The sequence below is a fragment of the Leiobunum rupestre genome, chromosome 1, assembly GCF_980474605.1.
Source record: "Leiobunum rupestre chromosome 1, qqLeiRupe1.1.hap1, whole genome shotgun sequence".
NCBI lineage: Eukaryota > Metazoa > Arthropoda > Arachnida > Opiliones > Sclerosomatidae > Leiobunum > Leiobunum rupestre.
Genome location: NC_143384.1, coordinates 87,339,456 through 87,362,753, shown reverse-complemented (window position 1 = coordinate 87,362,753; position 23,298 = coordinate 87,339,456). Strand labels below are relative to the sequence as shown.

Genomic DNA, 23,298 nt, shown 5'->3' with positions numbered 1-23,298 from the left:
AATAAACAATTCCGAGCACTATTGTGGCGTCATCTAATGCAGATACTATTAAAGTTTTGTAGAGAAGTAATTTACGTATTAAGCAATTATCTCTTTTGACAGTAGAGAACGCATCAATCTCTTGGTTTGGTGCCAAACGTATTTCTAAAGTGTGCTATTAAAACTTTCGGCTTTGCAAATAGTGCTACTAATTATCCTTTTCAATTACCATAGAGCCACCTAGCGACTAACTGTAGAAGATTCTTAGCTGTTGCGTTAGGATCTGCTAAGCAACGCAAAGCGTCTAAAAAAGCAGACTAAAATCCAGCAGTTGCCAGAATTGAAAATAATAGTAGTCCACGGACTATTGACTCTCAAAACAAATGTTGGGACTCCTTAAATAAATCATTCATAGAGGCCAAGGGGTCACCAGGACCACAATTTAAGCAAGGGTTGGCTCGAGGTGTAATAGCTCTTTTTTCAACAGTTGTCGCTAGCGTTAAAATCAAAATAAGACACTTTAGCTACATTTTGACCCAAAAGGCGGGACATAAAAGTACCCGTGGTGTTAATTGATTATTTTTTAAATTTGACTATAACTTAAATTATAGTAATTTTTAACAATATGTATTATATGGGATACATAATTTAGGTTAAATTCCACGAAGTAGAGTAAACGTTGTCTATTTATAATAATTATAAATGGTTCTCTGATGACGTTATTGTTTCACTATTTTGAAATTATCTTCCTGGCACCACGCTCTCCAGTAAAGTCATTTTTGGAAGAATCGGATAGATTCATTGCCATCTCTAAAAACAAGGGCTTTATCATAATTCCGTTGACAATAATAGAGCCGAAAGTTGTTTTAAATAAGAAGCATTAATAGAAATTTTCCAAATATATTTTAAATTACATTCTTCTTTATATAATTTTTTAATTTCTGTTCTCCATTTCACTCTCCTACGGGGCAGTGACCCTTCCTAAAATTGGACATAAGACGCGCCACAGGTCCGTATAACCCACTGCAAAATATCTCAATTTTGGCGTGGGCACAAAATGACTGAGAAGTCTAATTTGTCAGTTTTTATATGGATTGTAATAAGAGAGCATTGCGTGGACAAGGGGACGAGTGTCATACTTATGGCTATAATGGTTACTAGCGGTCGTATTTAGATGACCTCTTCGACGGTGGCCGGATGGTGGTCGCGGCCGGCCATTTTCATCCGCTCCAGGGCGGTGGCCGGCTTAATGGACAGAGAGCCCGTCCCGGAGACGTATTCGGCCGCCGTGTCGGAGTCGTTGAACCGGATGCGGATCCGGGAGCACATGAGGCCCATGTCGGAGCAACAGGGGGCGCAGCAGGCGTCGAGGATGGCTCGGACGTACTGCTTGATGACGTGGCAGACGGCTCTGCAGTGCCCCAGGGCGGGGCCCGTGCACCAGATGTGCTGGAAGCTCAGGCAGGCGAAGCTGATGCCGACGCAGAAGGCGAGTGGAAATCCGCAGAAGATGGTCAGCGCTTTGTAGCAACAGTTCTTCGTGCCGCGGAAGATCTTGCGCGAGTTCGTCCACACGCAGGGCAGTGACTTGGTGCCTTCCGGCTCTCCAATTACGTCCTCCCATTCCACCTGCGCCGACGGAAGAGAAGAAAAGTTCATTAGCGTTTTAATTTTCCGAGCGCACGAGTTACCTTAAATCCGCTTAGAACTATAGAAGACCCAAATTTGGATAACGCTCGTTTAGTGCAGCCGCGGTTGTAGCAGCACAACGGTCGATATCGTCTAAATTTCTACTCAAATATTGAACACGGGCGCTAATTTTTCGAAAGTGACTCGCGTAAATTTAATCTAAATGCTTTGAAATTTAAAAGCCTTGGTTCACCCCCTTACTCGAAAAATCGTTCAGACATCTCTTTTTGTTTCCTCTCGTAACCCCTCCATTGATAGCGAAGGTCTGCTTGCTCTCCCGATCTTACCATGTCGGAAATCGTCAGCACTGACAATTTCCTTGACGAGCTGACCGTCGCTATCAACAGGAGGGGGGGGGGGAGAGAACCAGCCTGGAAGGTGTTTCCACCCTTTTCATATTCCTCGAAATCCTGATGTATACTGACTTCAGAACCTTGGAGAAGAGAAGGTGGTTCTGGAGGGGAAAGTACGATACCACAATACAGGCGGTTCGTACCTTGGCCCGGGACAGGGGCAGTGCAAGGGATTTGAGTCCGTATGCGCAGATTACATTTCCACTTTTCTATTTTCGCAGTGGCCATTTGTGCGACTGCGAATTTTCGCAGTTCCTCAATAGCGCAGTTTATTATTTGCGCAAATTTTATCATTTGCGCATTTCACCGTTTTCGCAGATTACAATTAGCGCAGTTTTTTCAATTATCGTGGCTTCTCATGACGTAAATATTCTATATTAAGGCATAACGTAAATATAGTATATTTAGCCATGACGTAATTATTGCGTATTAAGTCATTTTTCCTTGAAAAAAGGTTGTTTGTAAGGTTTTTCTTAAATTACCTTGTTATAAAATAACATGAACTGCTAGCGTACGATAAAGGTTCTGTCGCGCTGTTAATACCAATGATTTTCATGTTTAGCTCAGGTTAAATATCATTTACTATCTTGGGAATATATTTTCAGTCGAACAACGAATCGTAGCTTCTCGACCGGAATTAAGGCCTGTACTAAGCTTTTCCAAATATGGCCTTATTTCCGTATCAAAAGATTAACAAGACGTTCAATATACTAACACGTACCTTTTTGTCTTGAAAAAATAGCTTTTGGCCCAAAAAGTTTAAACGAAAAATAAAGCCAGGTGTTTGGGTTTGAATTTGGCCGCCATCTTAGGGGCTGCCGCCAGCGCCGCTAACCCCGTATTAGCGATTTGAGAACTATCCTAACTTTTCAAATCGCGCAATTTAGGCTTAAGTCTCTTATAACTGGAACGCGCAGCGCGTGCAAAACCAATTTTTCACGTCTTCAGCAGCACGCGCTTTTACGTTGTTTTTCTGTATCACCGACTTCTCACCAGGTGTCGCAGCGGACGCGCGGTTTTAGATTTCCCGAAATTTCTTTATTTTATTAAATTAACCACTCAATAATTTTTGATGCGGTTTTCGCCAAAAATTTTCGTTTTTAATGGGCTATAGGGCTATATAACTTTGCATTGGCGCCAATGCATAGTTTCGCTCGTACGCTGGGGGCGCGCGCCACCACCCCAACTCCATTCTTGCTATCACGATGGGCCGTCTATAACGCGACCTCGAGAACAGTATCAAGCCTTAACGAACCAAGTATTGCCAAACTTAATATTAACTTTACCTAACCTAACGTATCGTAGACAAGTAAGAAGTCTGGACCTTTAAAGGGAGTGTATAATCAATCGAAAAATCGCCTGCTTTCTAACATGACTAGCGCCAATTACTTCTAGTTTTTTTTAAACCTGGAGCAGAAATGTGATATTCGTTGGTCCGCCATAAAGTGTGAAGTACCTACTCCCTTTAAAGGACAACCATGTATTTTTCCAATGCGTCCCATTTAATTTGAAGTCGCAAAAGTGGACAAACATATGACCAAAACCCGGGTTGCTTATCACATAAAACAAAAGCCAAAGAAAAAGTTAACGTGAAAGTTAGGGTAAAATAAATCATTAATGAACAAAAATATTCTTGTCCCCTGAGAAATACGAAATTCCCATTTAAGTCAGCGTTCATTTTTATCCCTGGCCCCGCTTAGATTGCTGAATTTTCCCCGTGAATGTACGCTTAACCTCTACAAAATACAGCTAAATTAGGTCTAATGCAACTGTTACAAGCTGCTTTTATTCTTTCGAATCGAGGAACTTAATAGAAAACTGTGGAAAATGGGAAACTGCATATGCGCTAATGGGAACTGCGCAAATGAGAACTGTTCAATTTGACCGAGCCGTACAAATGAGACAACCGCGCAAACGCAAAAATGTGCTAATAAAAATGCGCAAATGAAAAACCGCGCAATTGCATATGCGCTAATGGGAACTTCGCAAATGAGAACTGCGCAGTGGGATCCAATTTTAAAGACATCTAGTGGTCAAAGATAAATAATATAAAAATAACATTGCTAGTTTTAATATCCTCTAAATGATAGCAGCACAAGACGAGGTCTGACCTAAATAAAATTCAACTTCTTGAGTTTTGTAGATTGTACGGAATAAAGCGACGTCTACCAACACACATTTAACTCCAACTTTTAAATGGCGCTTTCGAAATATTGAGAATTATCCTTTCATTTAGAAAAATAAAAAGTTTATTACTTCACTTTTAATAATTTAATCAGTAGTAACTTAAGTCTCCAATCTTAAAGATCGAAATCACGTCAACAAGTTTATATTATTTTTGATTATTTTTGTCCTGATAAACAATTTAGAGGTCGAGATCGCCATTTATTAAATACCACTCATTTGGGCAATGGTACCCTTATGAGTGATCTTTAGTAAATGCCGATTTCAATCTCCCAAAATGGTAATCTTTCAAATTGAAAAATTCAAGCACCCAGGTTTTAATGTAAATATAAATATCCTTTAACAACTTGACGATCTCTAAGTTAATTTAATAATTTATTATATGAATATTGAAATAAATCTAACAGGGTAGGATGTCAATTTCGAAATAGTTTTTGACGTTGAAATATTTCCCGTAATGGTACCCCGAAAGGTACGCACGGTATCCAAAAACTGTCATTGGTTTCGTGTCTCAAAGTATCCAAAACGTCGGCGTCACCGTCAACCGACGATCAGAGAGAAAACATATCTCTACAGACGCCAGTCCATCGCGCCCTCGCCAGATCCATTATTCACGGTCTTCCGCAACGACAGATTGGGAAGAAACACGCCTGTTTCGACATTATCCAACTTTGGGTGTCCCTTTCGGCAGATTCTATTAAGAATTAATCATTTTCATATTTCCGAATCGAAAGATGAAGCCGACGATAAGATGGAAGGCAGATCTAAACCCGAGTCGAGGTTATTAGCCAAAATTGATTTTCTTTTCTCTCGACTGCTTGTGGTGCGTTCGTTTTATTTATTTTGCGCTGGAAGGCCTTGCTTGAATTTCAATTACGGAAGTGTTTTTTCTTGCTGAAGCCAGTCTGGTGACCACACCTATTCGACCTCAAATGGCCAGGAACTCGAGGGGGGCTAGCCAGGCAGAGTTAAGAGTCGAAGTCGCTAATTTGAGGAAACCGTGTTTTCACTCCTAAATTGCGGATAGCCACGTTCGCACTGAGAGATTTAAAACGCCCGACTTTTCATCGGCCTTTTCAAATGTGACGCTTAAAGTGAAATGTACGTTGACTGTTGGTTGATGAAAGATTTACTTCCCGGGTCGTATCGAAGCTTGCCCGCTCTAGCAGACAGTGTTTATTGGCTTATTTCCGGTGAATCTGATTTCCTTTGGCGGAAGTCAACTGAGAGCCGTGGTCAATAAAGTCCAACCTTAAATTCTAGGGGTTGTCTGATCCTTGACATTGCAACTCGATTTTTTTAATCTAAAGAAGGAGTACACAGTTAGAAAAAGAGCTTTCGTGGGTTTTATTATGGTTTGCTTTGGGTATAAAAAAGGTTTAGGAAAAAATTCTTAACCCTTAAAGTTTGTTTTGGCAAATTGCATGGTTTGAAAAGGGTTTAAATGTTTAAAGGAAACCCCTATAGGTCAATGGAAAACCCTTAGGATTCCAATTTAAGAACCTATAGAAAAAAATAATAATTTATCACTTTTTAAAAGCCTTTTCAAACCCTGCACGTTTTAAACTATCTACGCCAAAATTTGATAACAAGCCGTATAATAATTTCATAAAACGTAAAGGAAGACGGACTTTCCCCAAAATGGTTTCTCTAAACATCGTTGCAATCATACATCTTTCGGTGGTTCTGTGATAAAACGCCCGCCTGTCGTGCTAGTGGGCTTGGGTTCGAAACGCGCCCGTTGCAATCGCCAAAATTTGTTATAAAGTCGTATAATAAATTAATTAATTTTAATTTATCCTATAAATACGGGGGTTTTGTTGCAAACCCTAGGAAGTTTTTAAAGGGTTTCTAATGGTTCAATTTATAATCATTTTAGTGCTCATTTTGAAGCCTTGTGGGTTTGAAAATTTCCGTTAAATGGTTTTGGATGGTTTGAATTTGTGGAATTTTTTTTAAGAACCTTATAATCAAACTCTTTTTTCTAACTGTGAGTTTTCAACAACCAACTCCGTAGAGTATTATGAGTTATTTCATTCGTGTTGTTTTTACTATTTAATTGCGCTAATCCTGGCCGTGGATTGGCCGAATGGTGAGCATTTTCGCGTCGCAGCATCGGAGCCGGCTGGGATTCTAGCTTCTGTCTCTAAGTGAAAACTCTGAACAACGTCTGCGTTGAGATTGCAAGTTATTTCGCCACTGCTTTAAGGGGTGCCCACCAAATTTTCAGTTCCCCCTTTCCATTAAAATCTTTCTCGAGTAAAGTGTAGGGAGCTGTGGGCTCGCAGGACTGTTATAAGTAATATATAAACATACACAATAAGGTGCTGTAAGTATCGAGAACAATGGCCAATTTATATTTTTTTTAAATAATTAATGGTTTAAAATGGATGTGCTTCAAACAGATTTAAAAAAAATACAAATTTAACTCGTCGTGAATTAGCTCTATTTTCAACAATCAAAACAAGATACTTAAGCTGCATTTTGACCCTCGCGTTGATTAGCTCGTATGTAAATTTGTCAATAACTTAAATTCCAAGTTATCTGAGGACGTGATTATCTAGCTATTTGGAATTTAACTACCTTTTCCATTAACAGATGACAGTAAAGTATTTTTTCGGAGAATCGGATAGATCCAATGCCATCTCCTATATGATAATACCGGTTGCAATAACAGATTCGACAGTTATTTCAGGTTGAATATTTGTTACAACAATAATTATAGAGGGTTATTAAAAATGGTTTTGAACAATTTCGAGAATACATTTCATATTTTCATCTACGAGAAAACAATTTATCGTAGTGAAAACGAAATAGCAGGAAACCCGATCAAAAAATTACATACACCGTAACATTCACAGGGTTTCCCCTTAAATCCAGCCATTGAGGGTCTTTAGCGGCCTTTAAACGGACTATAGAGTAATAAGCTCGATGGCTGATCAACGAAATTCAAGTTTATTCCGCTAGGAGCGCTGTACAAATATCCTTACAAAATTTAGTTAATTTGAAGGTGGAGATCAGTGGCGGAATAACTATAGCACCTCTTACATTTAGGCAAGTTGCCCAGCCCTTAAGCATAAGCTTCTCAGCCTATTGGTTCATCCGTCACTGATCGAGATCACCTTGTTCATGGTAGTTATTTTCTAATGAATTTAATAACTTTTTGATAAGAACATTTTAAAGGTCGTCATGACCATTTTGGTGATCGAAATCGCCGATTCGGACACCCCTGACAAATGTGAAGCTCGTAAAATGACCGTAAATATTGGTGTAATGGTCGTCAAAACGTGCGGTGTGCTTTGTGAATACGAATAAAGCAAGGTTGCGTGCCAAAAAGTTCCCGTTTATAATCCGTTATAATCGGATAGTGCGAACGCAGCCTTTTAGGTCAGCAACTTGTCCAGCTGCATTTGACGCGGCGAGACGGTTGTTAAAAGGTCGGATGTTTATGAACTGTCACCGGGCCACAACAAACGTTGAATTTGGACCGTTAATACGCAACAACGATCTTTTATTGCGTTGACCGTTGCCAGAGGTTATAAATAGAAGTTTATTTTTATGTCTTACGCTGCCCTCTTTTACGCGGATTGTATTCTGGCTGCGCGTTTGCATACGAATGATACGATTATCTTTATTATTAAAGCACATTTGATACGCGGAACTCGAAGCAACTACAATTTTTTTGTTTATCGAGATCGGCATTTGATAGGCGGAAACGGTTTTAAAAATGGCTTCGCGAAACAGGTTGCATTTTTGTTCTTTATCATTGATGTAAGCGCCCAGATTAAATGTAAAACATGACATGGTCGTACTTACAAAGAAGGGCGTATCTAGGATTCCATTTCGGCTTTAAACTGTACACCCCCTTTTTGCACCCTCTTTAGACTTAAAAGAAATTTCCGTATTGAAACCTCAAACCCCATTTTAAATACACCCTTCGCATAAGTAGTCCTTCGTGGAACTTGAAAATTGCAAAAATTAAATGTTACGGATTTATTATCCTTAAATACTCTAAACTAAGCGATCTTTGCATTAACCTAATTTACTTGAAATTTTCGTTATATAGTCAAATGTATTACATTTACTTAAATTTACAAGCAGTTACCTTAATTTATACATTTTTACCTACAATTACACGTAGCTCGAGTTATCTCAAATTTAAAATAGTTGCTTTCAAAATGGAAATACATTTACTACTATCAGAAGTTTATAATAAACCCCTTCGGGGGAAGTATTCAACTTCCCATTGAGCCCATGTTATTTTAATGATACATCATTCCGCGACAGTTCAAAAACCGCGCGTCACTACGGTCGCTATTCATTCGTTCTTAAAATCATGACGTTTTTTAAAATAAAAGTTGTACCAGAGGTCGACATCGGAGGATTTTTTTATTAAAAATAAAATGGCGGGAATCTACCGAGTTGGCAGTGGTGTTAATAAGGAAACACAATGTAATTTTTATACAAAAGATAATTTAAATAAGTCATTTCAGACTCGTGAATCAACAATTAAGAAATCAGTTAGTGGCAAGCGAACTAAAAATATAGAAGAACCTATACAACAAACAAAAAAGGATTAATTATTGTCAGAGCCAAGGTCTAACCACAATCACGATTTACGAAACACTAAAATAAGCCAGCCACTCTTAGCAACTTTACAGGTAAGAATAAATTATAATAGGGAATCTTATACATTACTTCTTTGGGTGTAATTCTAATGCTTGGTTTATTTATAGATCCTTATTTGCTGGTAGTGTATGCACTGGGTTTTAACTAATGAGTCAGTAATGACATGGTGAATTGGTTCAGTGTATCAAAGATTTTCAACTATCAACCAGCGTTTATATCAATTCATCTACTAAGAAGAAACCTTTCCTCAGTTAGACTAGTAGTTGCGATAAAAGATGTATAGAAATAGTCAAGTTTATTTGGCATGTATCAAGAGCTTACCGAGCCAATTTGATGTAGTACCGTAAAAGTGTTTGTCAGTTAATTTTCCACGCTTATATCATTTGTTACAATTTATACCTTGACTAGGCTATGTAAATGCCAGATAATTAGGTAGAACTACTTCTATCAAAAAGCAGGACCATTGTTTTACGTGTGATCAATATATTTAGCTATAAATTGTTTTAGAAAATTACCAATTTTTGTACACTCGTGAAATTGCTGTTTTTTTATTTATTTATTTTATAACTAGATTTATTTTAATTGCTATCAGCTAAGTTTTGAAATAAATTTTTTCCCAAAAACCATATGATATGGCTCATTTTCTAACAGAGAATTATTTTCGGAAAATGTTGACTTATAATAGTAATAATTCTTATTTTCATTCGTTATTTTATTGGTGCCCAAACCATATTATAAAAATATATTTTTAAAATAACAAAACCATTAAACTGTGTAATAAATGCAATAATAAGAGTAAGAAAATTATATAATCAGAAAAAACATTTTCATGCACTATTTTATTTCTTTAAAAAAGATTTTGGATAACCTCTCATTCTTCAGAAACTGATTTGCTTTCCCTTCGTGGCTATATTATATAAATATATTTTAATAAAATAACGGATTTAACTATAAAAATTATAAAAACTAATAATAAAATTAGAGTAAGAAAATTATTAATTAGAAGAGCCAATCTTCCATTATCAAAATGCAAGCCAACCATAACCACGTGATTGCTTTTGGCGTCAAAACTCGAGCTCTCCTATTGGTCCGTCGCCGATGAACAGGAATCGCTAAAACGTCTCTGCACCGCGATTTCGATTGCGAGGATCGCAAAATTAACAGCTCGCACCTGAATCGCTAAATAGGCGAAACTATAAAGTCCAGGGGGGCGGAAAAGATGGTAGTCACGTGACTTTGTGGAAAACTGCAGCGCCATCTATCCTAAGAAAAACGAATTATTATTCAATTTCTTTGGCTACTGGTTGTTTAAATTTTGATCGATTCATGTAAATTATCTTATTATTATTATTTAAAACATCTTGTAATAGAAAGGTGCAAGTTAATTAGCTGTCTGCAATATCTTTACCATCGTACGGCCAACTATGAACACGAGTTACCGAATCGAAGGTGGCTGTGAAATGGTAGTCACGTCATTTAGTTTTCCCATTTTAACAAGTTGGTTAAGAACAAATTTACTTTATAGTTTCGCCTATTGCGATCCTGTTAAAATTAACAGGAATCGCAAAACGTCTCTGCACCGGGCGCTTTAAAGCTTGTAAAAGAGCTTTTAAACACAGATTATCAATAAATTTTTTATGCAATTCCAGAATAGTAGTTCCTTGAACATAAAAACGTTTGGCTTTTACAGCTAAATAATATATCATCTAAACATTCCATAAACTTCTCTATATTTTTTAGTTCCTCCATAATCTTGAATAAAAAAAAATATCTCATTTAGTATTAAAATAATTCTACAAAATCGCAATAACATTCCTTAAAACGTTTAAGGAATGTTATTGCAATTTTGTTTACTGCAACCAAAAAAACCCCGCCAACCCTCACTGTACTGTAAACGTTCCTTACATAAGTCTAGTTTATTAAAGCGGACGACGGAATGGATAACGGCGGCAAACGCTCGTGGCGTAGGATTATAACCAACCGCGAGTAGGCTCTGTTTGTATTCCGCCACGTTTAAGCAAAACCCCTGAAGTGCCGCGGAATGATGTATCACAAATAAAGTGAAGTTGAATACTTCCCCCGAAGGGATTTATTATAAACTTCTGCTACTATTGACATCAACGCTTTTCAAAATATCGGCTCATACTTTCAATGAGGGCGGTAGGGATAGGGATAGGACCTGTTGGTGGAAGTATGACAACCACCCGTTTGAGTTTGTTGTTCGCAGAATTGGTTGCCGTACAGATTCAGGTGGGATTACGGAAATTCAGCCTTTATATTATTTTTTTTTTGAAAATAAAGTGCAATGCAATCACCGTTTATTTTCTGCAATTCAACATGTTTTAAAACGCTTTTTATAGATTTACAGGTGTTTTATATAAATTGTAAAAATTTTACATTAACTTAATTTCTCGTGAACAAAGTTTGTCTATCAAACCTATCGTTATACAATTTAGAAGGCGTTCAGAACAATTTGATTTTATCAATTAAAATCATTGTTTACTTTTTGTTATCTAACTATATTCCTTAGTCTTTGGTTAATGGTTATTTTTATCCTTTCTATAGACGCTTCAATAAAAAAAAACTTAAAGGAAATCGCAAAGAAGTAATATTTTTTTGTTAGATTATTGTTGAAATTATGGTAACTTTTCACCTGTACGGTATGCAACAAGTGCTTAATTTTAACCAGGCAGCTTTTTTAACACATTGAGGCTTAGTAAAAACACGACGTTTGGTTTACCGGTGAAAAGTTTCCACTATTTCTATAAGCACTATATCAACAGTAACTTGCAGGTCCTGCCTCTCTCATATTTACTTGATGGCGATTTCCTTGGAGATGTTTTATTCAAACTAGCAACTTCCCTAGATGCTTTAATTGTTGTCGTCCGCAAAGGCTCGCAATTGGGTATCTTTTGATATATTTGTATATAAGTCATTGAAGAAAATGATAAATAATATGGGCCTAGGAAAGACCCCCAGTGGGACGTAGATGAAGTTGGTACGTCATTGACCTTTATTATGCTAAGTCTCATATTTAAGTATTTTTTATCCATTTTAATAATGAACCACCGATTCCGTAGGACTCCAACTTACTGAGTAATATTTCGTGATTCCTTCTATCCATAAGCAAGCCGTCAACCTTTTTCTGTTTCTCAATTCTAGGAGCTACGTAATTTATAAGTGATAATAAGTTGGTCATTTTAGTACTTGATTTACAGAATCGATTTTGTGCTCACACATTTATGTAATCTTTTAAAAAACGTTCAAAAAGACTGATATTTAGGATATTGGTCTATAATTATTTTCATTTTGCTTGCGTCGCTTTATATGGATTGGACTGATGACTTATATTTTCCACATTTCAGGAAAGATACCGTTAGGATTGATAAGTGGTATATGTACACCAGAAGAGCTATGAGAACGCCTTTACAGCCCTAAGAGATAAATGGCGGGATCTAGTCTATAAGACCGTTGAATTTTTCGGTTTCAATTTTCCGAAAGCGTCGTTAACGTCATTATAAGGTATGACAAGGCTACTTAAGTATCCTCGCTTACTATGGTTTGAGATGACAAAATTAGCGAATTGTAGATTAATCTATTATGAAAAGAGATAATAAGCTATTGACGGATCAGGTCGGGTTTAATTCTATAATTTTTTTCCGGGCCGGGTCTGGCGTTTATTTAAACGGGTTGGGTCGGGTCGGGTCGCGCTTTTTACATAAATCTGACCTGGTCAGGTCGGACTTTTTATATATTAGTGATCAGACTAGAGTTCGTCGTTTGCATAAAAATTAACCACTTATTTTATTTTTATCCATAACCTACAATTATCCGAAAATATAAATGATTTGTTGCATGTTTAATCGTTGTTTATCCATGGATAATGTCCATAAATAAACAGTTAACCAAATTATTTACGATTAATCGAAATTATATCAGTTAAGTTATCTGTTACGCAGAGCTCTAAATTTTATTCGCAACAGAAAGATAATCATTATCACGTGGTAATCATACTCTTGGCACGTTCACTAATTTTAACTGTTTCTCAAAGAGCTCCAAGCGCCATCTACTGACAAAATATGAATCTGGGAGGCCGCTCTAGCATTTAGTACAACTGTACAAGCGTATACTATAAACATAAAAAGTGTTTTGAGTCGGGCCAGGTTTCAATTTTATCGGGCCAGGCCGGATCGGATCAGGTTTTCAAAATGTATCATTTTGGCGGGCAGGGTTGGGTCGGCTTTCAATTTGGTATTTTTTAACCGGGTCGGGTCGGGTCGGGTCAGCCTTTAAAACTAGCTGGCCCGACTCATCTCTACTAATTACCACCATTATTAGATCATAAATTGCAATTTTTATTTATTTGCTCTATACCTATTTTTAAATTTATTCAAGGCCCTCTTCCTACCCAATAGAAATTAATGAAACTATTTTAGAATTACTTCATAGATTAAATAGCATCTGGAGATTTTGAAGGTTCGTGTCGGAGCCTTTTGAGGAACACATATGTCCATATTCTTTAAATAGGCTGTCCAATGTGCTTCTTTCGTTAAAGCAATTGGCTCAATAAGTATTTATAATCAATACTTATTTATACGAATTTATTTTCAATATTTAATTTATAAGAATTTATTTTCAATATTTATTAATAAGTATGTATGTTTATTCAATATTTATTAATAAGTATGTATGTTTATTCAATATTTATTTATAATATTTATACTTTTTAATTATTGTAACATAATGTTTATACTAGTTACTTGATAAAAATAAAATTATGACCACATCGGTTAACTCGAGTAAAAACCAAACAACAGGGAAAATGAGGCTTCGCGAAAAAGAGTTGACTTTGATGTTCAGAACGAATTCAATTTCTGCGCTACGTAACGGACATTTCCACTTACCTTTAACAAATTTAATTCTTCGTAGAGCATTCGTCTTTCATTTTATTAGCTTATAAAAACACAACGCCCATAAAATTAGCTAGTTCCGTCGTTAGTGCTCGCGAAGATAACTGAACACCTGCGAAACTAGGGTTCGCATGAACTCAAGTGGTTGCGGATCTAATTTGATGAGTTATTTAATGTGTTGAGAGACCGTTTCGTAAAGGTAAACTCGATCTGTAGATCCTTTGGCTTAGCAATAACCAGATAACTCAGGAAGTACGTAATAAATATCTTGCAAATAAGTATCTATCTTACGAAAAACCGTGTTTTGTTTACAGAATTTCGGGCTTTTTTTAACTTTTTAATTTTACCCTTACAGAAAACTATTTATGTTCACACTTGGAATGAATAAATTGGTTGTGAAAGCGGGTCGAAAAATGGGCGGGGCTTAAACTACGTCAAATGTAAGACGTAACATGTTTTATCAAATTGATTGGCTGGTTGCCGTCACTAAAGTCACGGTCACACTTGAGCTTAAAACCCAGTTTAGGTCGGTTTCAATGCCAGTTTGGACCGCCTACGATAAATCCTGGTTCACACTTCGAACTTGGAATGGTTATCTCGGCCGTTTTGCGTCTCTATCTAGGGGACCGTTTTATTTTTCATCATTTTGACGTCAGAGCATACGTGTTTTCACTTTCGATTTTCTTGGCTTAAAAACTCCTTAAAAAAATATCCTGGACACCTAGTGTAGTGATCTGCTAGATAATCTGGTCAAACCTAACCCTAAATTTCGAAATGGCTGGGGAGTCGAAAGTAACACTAAACCTATTGAAACAAAAATTTAAATCAGTTAAATTAGAGGAAGTATTTGAAGAACAAAACGTTGGATAGAGAATTGTCATTTTAATTTCACGGAGAGCCACAAAAAGATAATGGAATTCAATGAGAATAAGGAAAACACGTTCGAATCTTTATACAAAGCTTTGTGGGAAAAATGTATTAGTGATTTTATAGTAAATAACAAAAAGGCAAGATTTTTACGGGTATGGCACTCAACCTATTCGAAAATTGTAGGAAGTAGTGAAACTTTGGATGAATGGATTATTTGGAATGGTTTGTATATAATTTTATAAAGTACTTTGAAATAAAAGAAACTTTTTTTAATCAACTTCTAGGTAACGTTTTGGGTGATGAACTTGCAGAGCAGACGACAATAAAACTACAGTTGTAAAAACGGCTAAAGAGGGGAGACGCGTGCGAATTTTTCTTCACCCAAAACGGTCCCCGAGATCTTACCTTAGGTAATACGGCCGGATAACCATTTAAAGTTCGAGGTATGAATTCCTGCCAAGGCTTAACATCATTTCAAATTATGAGCAGAATTTTTAAAATACTAAAATGTATCCCAAAACAATTAGTTAAACATGTTTACTATACATACAGTCATATTATTTGACATTATATAGAATTTTGTTCCCATTTTTTTTTAAAATACGACCACTTTTACTTCCTCGCCTTGTCATTTTGAAAGCGATTCTAAGCGAACCGACTTGGACGAGTTGCTTCCCAAACCAACACGAAACGATTTTTCACGCTGGTTTCGAAAACTAGTTATTTAAAACGAAGTGATTTTAGGGCTAAGTGTGAAGCTGGCTTAAGAAGACGCACCGCGGAAAGCACATGAAGGACACTCGCTCAGAAAATGAACTGAAGAAACCCCGACTAGTTCTCATACTGAATATCTTCGAGAGTTTGTCACGTTCTTCGGGAAACTGATCTAGTTCCTCCAACAGTCACGTATTTAAATGGTTTCAAAAGAGCAAAGGAGGTAAGTGAACTTTTATTAGAGACAAGGCTTCATGTCGACTAAGCGTGGAGTTTATGTTAGCACGTCGCGAGTGAAAATCCCCGTTGTAAGCCATGCCCGTTCCAATGAGAATCATCAGGGTCACCATAGTATTCCTTAGACGTTCTAAGTGTACAGGGTGTTCCAAAAGTCTTCACTCTTTATTTTTTCGAAAACTATTTTTCGGATTGAGATGGATCAAAGACGAATGCTATAAATATTGATGTACTAATTCTTTAGCTCGAAAATAACAAATTGCGTTAAATACACTGAGATAAAAAATCCTTGTTCAAATTACAGGTCGAACTGCAAAAGTGTCTGTACTGGAAATTTTCCGTACATACATATATATATTTAAAAAGCAGCGCAAACAGTATTTTCGATCGCACGATACGTAATTGTTACAATTGATGTACCAGTTATATCTACAAAATATATCGATTTAAGTTTAATACCGATATGAGTTTATAAGTTTTACTTCACTAATAGTACATTTTAAAGAATGAGGAATACAGGCATTTTTTGGCCAACAGTAGGATTATTCGGCTCAAACATATTAACAAATATATTTTATTCCTATAAGATTGTATATTGAAATATAAATACGTTCTATTTACATTTAATGTATACACATATTTATACTCAAAATTTTTATTTTATTGTGAGGGAGATGGCGCGGCGATAAAATTCGGGAGTATTGCTTTTCTATTGGATCATCTAGCTATGAATTAACTTAAGTTTAAATTTACGTCCCAGGGACGGCTATATAACATATACTATTAATATTTAGAATTAAATATAATTTATAATAAAACATACTTTTAATGGCGAGCGTGGACGGGTGTATGAGGTTATGGGGACCTATTCTTTGAAAGTGTCGCAATGTCCTTTACTTGCGGGATGGGGCGCAAGCAAGAGAAGCACCGTTTTCCCTACCACTACTCTCATGCCGGGGGGGGGGGGGGGGTTGACCTTGATGCCCGTGGATATCCTCAACGTAAGTAAGTATCAATAATTACATTTGTCTATACGGTTTAAGTTTTTTTTAGAGATAAACATTTTGTAGGTCGAGATCACCATTTTGAAGGTCAAGATAGCCATTTTCCAGGTCAATATCATCACTTATTACAGGTCGCCCATTTGATGACACCTATAGTCTACGCAAATGTCTGATATTCAACGTATTTTCAATGACAATTTATTTCATCGATTTATCTAAAACTGTTCGGAAGCAACCAGTTGATTAACAATCCACAGGTATTTAAAACGATCGACTCTACTTTTCGCGCTAATAATGAAATTTAAATACCCATGAAATCAAGTAAATTAAGGAAACCACTTTCCGAGATATACTCTTTTTTTTGGCCGCAAATTTAGTGTATAACTACCTTACACATAAGTGTGTCACTTGCCGATCTTGTTACTAAATGAAGTCGAAACCAGGTTTCATAATATTCGTCTGATAAGTACAAAATATTATTAGGATTTTTAAAATACATTTAAACTGAGCCTTTAATATGTTATCTTTTTTATATCAACTGTAACTTAATTATCAGCTAGGCTAATACCCAAGGCACCACCTTAGGCCTAAGTCATCAAGCGACTTTTAAAGCCTTTAATTTAGGTGGCTGGGTTGGAATGCATAGGAAGGTGGTGGCAAGCCCTGCATGCCACGCGAGCCAACAGCTCCCTACACTAACTATTACCGTTAACCTCTACAAGTTGTTTATGGAAGGGGAAACCGAAGAGCTCGGGGGAGAAACCCTTAAACCAGCGGGGAGAGAAATGGCAAACTCAACGCAGAGGAAGTTGTTGTTGGTCCTGGCTCTCGTATTCCTTGAAGATGTTTTATTTAAGCGCCTAAAACGTGAATATTAATTGTAGACTTAAAGCCGTAGTTCATATTCACAGCATGTCATCAAGGTGGTGCCAGAAAAAAGTACTGATTTTCCAAAAGGCTTGCGTCGATGCAAAACATTGTGTAATGATTGAGCTTCACTAACTCACGTCACAATACTTTTTGCCTTTACTCGCGTCAAAACGTTTGCACGTCCGAAAGTAGAATGACGCGCTGTTACGCGTGCTAATTTAAACCAAGGCTTATGTTTAGTTTCCACTAGAGCGCTTACCTTTTTACGGCCGTAAAGAACAATACATTTTGGCGTGCGCTAGTGGAAACTATGCTTTAGACCTATAGCTTAGTTTCCATTGGCGCGTGGCACAACACTTTAATACTTTTATTAAAATGTTCTATTTAAGACTAAATTTTTGAAACTAGCCTTAAATAAAAAGGCTCTCTGAAATAAGGCTCTTAAATAAGCTATCTGATATTCGGTCTGAAATTTTAAAATTAGTTTGTGGCCCTTTAATTCATTGGGCTTTCGGCCCCAATAAAGATTTATGATCGCACGAACGCGTGTTTCTAAAATCGATGAAGATGTAACAATAAAAACTAGGCATCTGTTGAATTATGATCTGAAAGTGAATTTCCTGTTAGAACCGTCTCAAGGTGAAGCCAACAGCCATGTAGGCGGAGTAGGCCAGCAAGACACTCTACTGGGCGAGAAAGTCACTGATGGGAATTCTAAAAAGATTGCGTTCCGACATTCTGTGCACGCGAATGCCAGTGGAAAAACCCACAAAATCGACCTCCTGCGAGAAAAAGCGCTTCTATTATTGAACGGGGCACTATGGCGTTTGTCGTTCTTGAAATCTGTTATAGTTCCAATGACAGGGTTGTATTTACCACGGATAAAACAAATTTTTGCGTGTCAATTCGTTGCGTACGTTACTATAAAGCCCGTGCACGCCTCTCGACAACGACGACACGACTTCTCGTTTACTTCTTATTCACGATAGGTGGCTCTCTGAAATGGATTTTTGCGAGTTCACTGCGAACCTATTTTATTAATTAATGGCGTATGTGTTCTCACCTTCCTTTTTCTTGATTATACTTCTTAAAATAAGCTAAACATACTACTAAATAACATCCCAAATTTCTTAAAATTGAACAGCATAAATCGGCATATTTTTCGTTAGTCTTCTTCACACTTGAAATTTTGCCGGAGCAAAGTAGTCAAGATACGAAAGAACCTAGTGGCCAAAATTATCAAACTGAAATTCCAAAAATAAATTGAAGAAATTTCGCGTGCACGGGTTTGTAGTAACGTAGGCAACGGTGGATTACGCTATAATTATACCCAGTCGCAATCTTGATGAAAAGTAAAATTTATTATCGTTGATTTTAGTACAGAATCTCGCATTTCAGAATTGGGACGAATTTCGTTCTCTGTCGTTTGGAACCATTTTTTTTCGGAGATAAAACTGTTATATACATAAACGTTGCTTATATTCAAACGTTCTCAAGGTCCCATATATGCATTTGTTCAGAGCAGTTTTAAATAAACTCTTAAAAAAATCTTAAACTTGACAAACCAACCCAAAATCCAACATTTAAAAAAAAATTAAGTTTATGTTCTATGAAAATGACATAAGATAAATGGACGGGGTTTGTTTTATTTTTTTTTAATAGGTAATCCAATTTAGACCTTAAAGTTGATGAAAATTTTGTCATTATTATAGTGCCTAATACATCTTATTTTTATTTAATTTCTTGGAGTTTCAACATTTCTTAACACCGAACAACTGTTTATATTTTTAAATTTGCCTATTTTGCAAATAAACATTCACATCGTTTCCCCTTAAAATCGCCGGGACACAATGAAATAATAGAAATATTTGAAATCACTAATACTTGGTTGTCTCTAGCGGCACCACACTACAGCGAATGAATATCAATTTGAATTCATCTCATTTTTTGTCACAAGCGTTAACTCTAAAGATCTTAGAACATAGATGTAGCTAGTTCCACCCAGAATTTCATTTGAATAGGTTTCTTTTTTTATTCCTCCGAGGATGACACAAATTTGGTTTTTGAGACCATTATAACTATTTAATTAAATAGCCCCAGAATCCTTTGAATTTTGGGGTTGGGGCTACATAATCTCGCGTTTTATTAAGCAGGAAGGTATGCCTGAGTAGCGTGAAGGCAGGGGGAGGAGCTACCCGAAATTCGGCTAAAAATACAATATTCAAACCACCCAATAGAATAGACAATAATCAGTGCAACGTCATCCATGCTTTTTCTGATTTCGGGCATGGCCAAAGCTACGAACATTTCTCACACTTTTAGATACAACTGAATATAGTACTCAAATGTTAATTACTAAATAGCTATAACTTAACAATAATTATTTATCTTTAACAATTACTTTAATAAAATGTTATAAAATTGTTTATTAAAAGAACAAGTTAACTTTGTGTATAATACATTTATTTAAAATAAAATAAAACGACTAGTTTCACCTTCGCCAGCCCCTCAATGTATTATACACAAAGTGGACTTATTCTTTAAATTATATTCTTACGTATACGTGCCGCTTCTGCTATCTCTAATACCTGTTATGAAATGGATACATATATTTTATGTTTGTCAAAATATATTTTTGGATGTGAATGTTAAAACTTTAATCTGTAAATTGAAAAGCTGTCTACGGAACTTAAATTGTTTAAAAGAAAATTTGAAGCTAATGGTTCTATCCTTCTATTTCTACGTCGCTGCATACATCACTATTAAAGTCGGGGTCGTACTATCGCTTTAGACCAGTTTTGTGGCATTCAAACCAACTCAAACTGGGTTTTAAGGTGACAATAACTAGTGACTGATTAAAATCAAGTTTTATGAAGTTGCAGTTTGAAAATTTTACCTTAGCTACAATTTCCTAAACGTAAATTCTATAGAATTGTAATCGAATTCTATGGAAAAATTACGCAGATTCCTATAGAATCTTCAGAAACATGAGCTGCTCCGAGTCTGCTCTTAACGCAACCAGGAAGCAATTGGAGCAGCCCAAAGGTCTATCATCCAAAAACGGTCAAATAAGAAGCCATTTTCAATGTAGTGAAACAGGAAAAAACAAAAAAGCCGGCCAAAAAAGATAACAGTGTTGTCAGATTCAGATTATTTTGTTTGAAATACAGCAAGAATGCCCAATATAGTTTTCTTGTCAAATGTGAAAGAAGGAAAGTACTTTTTTACGATGTAGTATCGACTTGAGCTACTGAATAAAACCTAGAGGTCATTTGTAATAGAAACATTTCCCGTATAACTTTTTTTCGCAATTTATAATTAAAAAACGGGTTTTTTTTAGTATTATAATATACTCTCCTCCAGTGCTAATAGTAGTTTTCACCACTTTAAATTAAATAGTTTATTAGTTATTATATATTGAAGTGAGTCAGAGAAGTTGGGTTAACGCAAGAACAAGCCTCATATCTCATTATCGTATCAACTGAAAATCAATAGAACTATTTGTACCCCTAGAGGAATGTTAGATAAGTATTTTTGCGTTGTGAAAGTGCCACCGTTATTATAGCACTGGAACTGAGCAAGATGTCACGGACATTTGAGTTCACACAATCCCCCATCGAGCAAGTGCCCAACATCTGTGACCCCTAGTGTCAGAAATAGATTAAAGGGAAGATGCACTTCCATGTTTATGGTGGATCAACGAATTTACCATATTTAACAGAAACTAGAGGTTATCTGTGCTAGTGACGTTAAAATACGGCGTAGCGCGTGCGAGCAGACGTTTTTCGATTTAGTTCCTACTTCCTTCAATCGACAGCAACGGTCTGTTATCCCCTATTGATTGTTGTGCCATTTTCCCTTTTATCCCGTGCGGTACCAATTTCTGCCCCATTTTTAATAGCCAAAAATAAGATATTTCTTATAAACAATCAATTACATTGAAACCCTAACGGTTTCACACATATCAAAATTTTATATTTATATTTGTATTGTGATCACTAGGGCTGAATATTTTGTATGGACGGGTGCAGTTTTATTTTCTATCAGAAATGGTGCAACGGGCAGTCAATTATCATTTACAATTGATGTTAAATGCAACGTTGGCAGACAACATTTGAATTGATACTAAATTCAAATATCATAATAACGCGTACGCAAGTTGTAAGGTTCCATAAACTGCTTAAAAACCTCATTAAAAAATTCCAATTTTTCTGTACAACTATAAATGCAGGTAAAAGTGGCCAATTTGCCAAAATTTTATTTTTAATAAATTTGAAATTAATTTCAGAAATGTACATTTTTAATCGAAAATGAACAAAATCAAATACAAAACTCTTGTGGTACCCGATTGCTCAAATTATTATTGGGATGAAAAGGGAATGTAATTGTTTTATGATTGTCCCTTTGAAGCCAAAGGGTCCCGAACGGCGGCGGCAACACCATAGGAGAATATAGTGTACACAAATCCTTAGGGACTGCGAGGAAAAACCCTATTATATAATAGCATTCCGCCCCAAGTTTAGCAATGCTGAGCTCAAGGTATAAATTCATATTCGCTACCGAAAGGACAGACAAAGCAAACATTTAAACAAGATTGACTTTTGCACGAAGTCGAAATCGTGACTCATGTTATTCAGAACGATAAACAAAACGCAATTGAACAAAAATGTGGGTTAGCAAAGGATTTCGAGAGCTGATTACGCTTCTACGACAAAGCATTACAATATTGATCGAGCGTGCTCGCCTCGTGATTAGTACGATCAGAAATATATAATATATCTGTTACGAGAGAAGTATCTATCTTGACTATTAAGGTGTAACATGTAACTTCGCAGGTCTAAGGGGATTTAAGTCGAAGTTAATTTCCCGTCCATTTGCGGAAGCGTACACCGCATCACGTCTCAAAGTGTAATTGAACTTACTTTAACCCCATCTTTCCCGATGAAATAGTTTTATAAAGTTATTATAATATGTTTTAACCTGGCACATTTTTTTAAAAAGACTTATGAGGTGGATTGCGAAGGTTTCAAGTCCTTAACATTGACAGGAGAAGGAACGGAATACTTTAATCGCGAGAAATACCTTTCTGGTATTATTATAACCAGCCCTCATGGGCCTCTCCCGGAGCGAACTCGCGACGTTTCAGTGAACTTATAGTTCGACTGGCCAATCCGTTTCTGTCCATTACGAACTAACCCTCGTCAATACACGTGCTCCTAAGAAGTAAACGCGTTTCGCAGTCCGACAAAGACACTTGGTGTTAACATAAAAGAAGTTCATCTTACCCTCAAGTACTCGCTGATGTTGTTGGGATCTCTTCTATCCGTGGCCGAATTGGTCATCTTGTTGGTGACAGTGGTTTTCTTGCCAGCAACGGACGAAGAGAAGTTTCCCAGGTTGAAAATGGACGCCGTCTCGAAGCGTGATCGACTGGTCAACGGACCGAGGAAACGAATTAAACCAGTTCCTCGCCCCCCTGTTCCCGCGTTCGCCTCCGAGTTCTGAGCAGAGCTCGCGAAGGTAACGGGCCTCCGACGCCTATAAACACGGCTTCGACGCTAGTACCGCCGACGAGATGCAGACGACGTTAGGGACTGAGTGTGTGTTTACCCGCCAAGCTCGGATCGGCAATTGGCTGCGCGCAGTCCGAAGGCCTCTTTGTCCGAGCGTCCAGCCCTGACGACCCGAGAGCGAGAGAGAGAGAGAGAGAGAGAGATAGAGAGACAGAGTGCTTTCAAACACCCGAATCGCGTTTAACAAACTATCGCCGAAGAAAAACGAGCGGCGACACGGAAAGCGAGTTTCTATGGTTACGGGAAAGAACGGGGTTGCCGGCTACAAGTGACCTGTTCCCCAACC

At 36.8% G+C, this 23,298-nt stretch overlaps 1 protein-coding gene across 1 annotated transcript; it reads right to left on the bottom strand.

Annotated features, from left to right (window-relative positions):
• Positions 1-888: 888 nt before the first annotated feature.
• On the bottom strand, positions 889-22,990 carry LOC149968693 (caveolin-2-like). The gene is made up of 2 exons (XM_090173225.1): positions 22,725-22,990; positions 889-1,608 (listed from the first exon to the last, which is right to left on the bottom strand). Exons 1-2 carry the CDS (start codon positions 22,779-22,781, stop codon positions 1,150-1,152), a joined length of 516 nt encoding a protein of 171 aa, XP_090029351.1. The 5' UTR covers positions 22,782-22,990; the 3' UTR covers positions 889-1,149.
• Between the last annotated feature and the right edge of the window lie 308 nt (positions 22,991-23,298).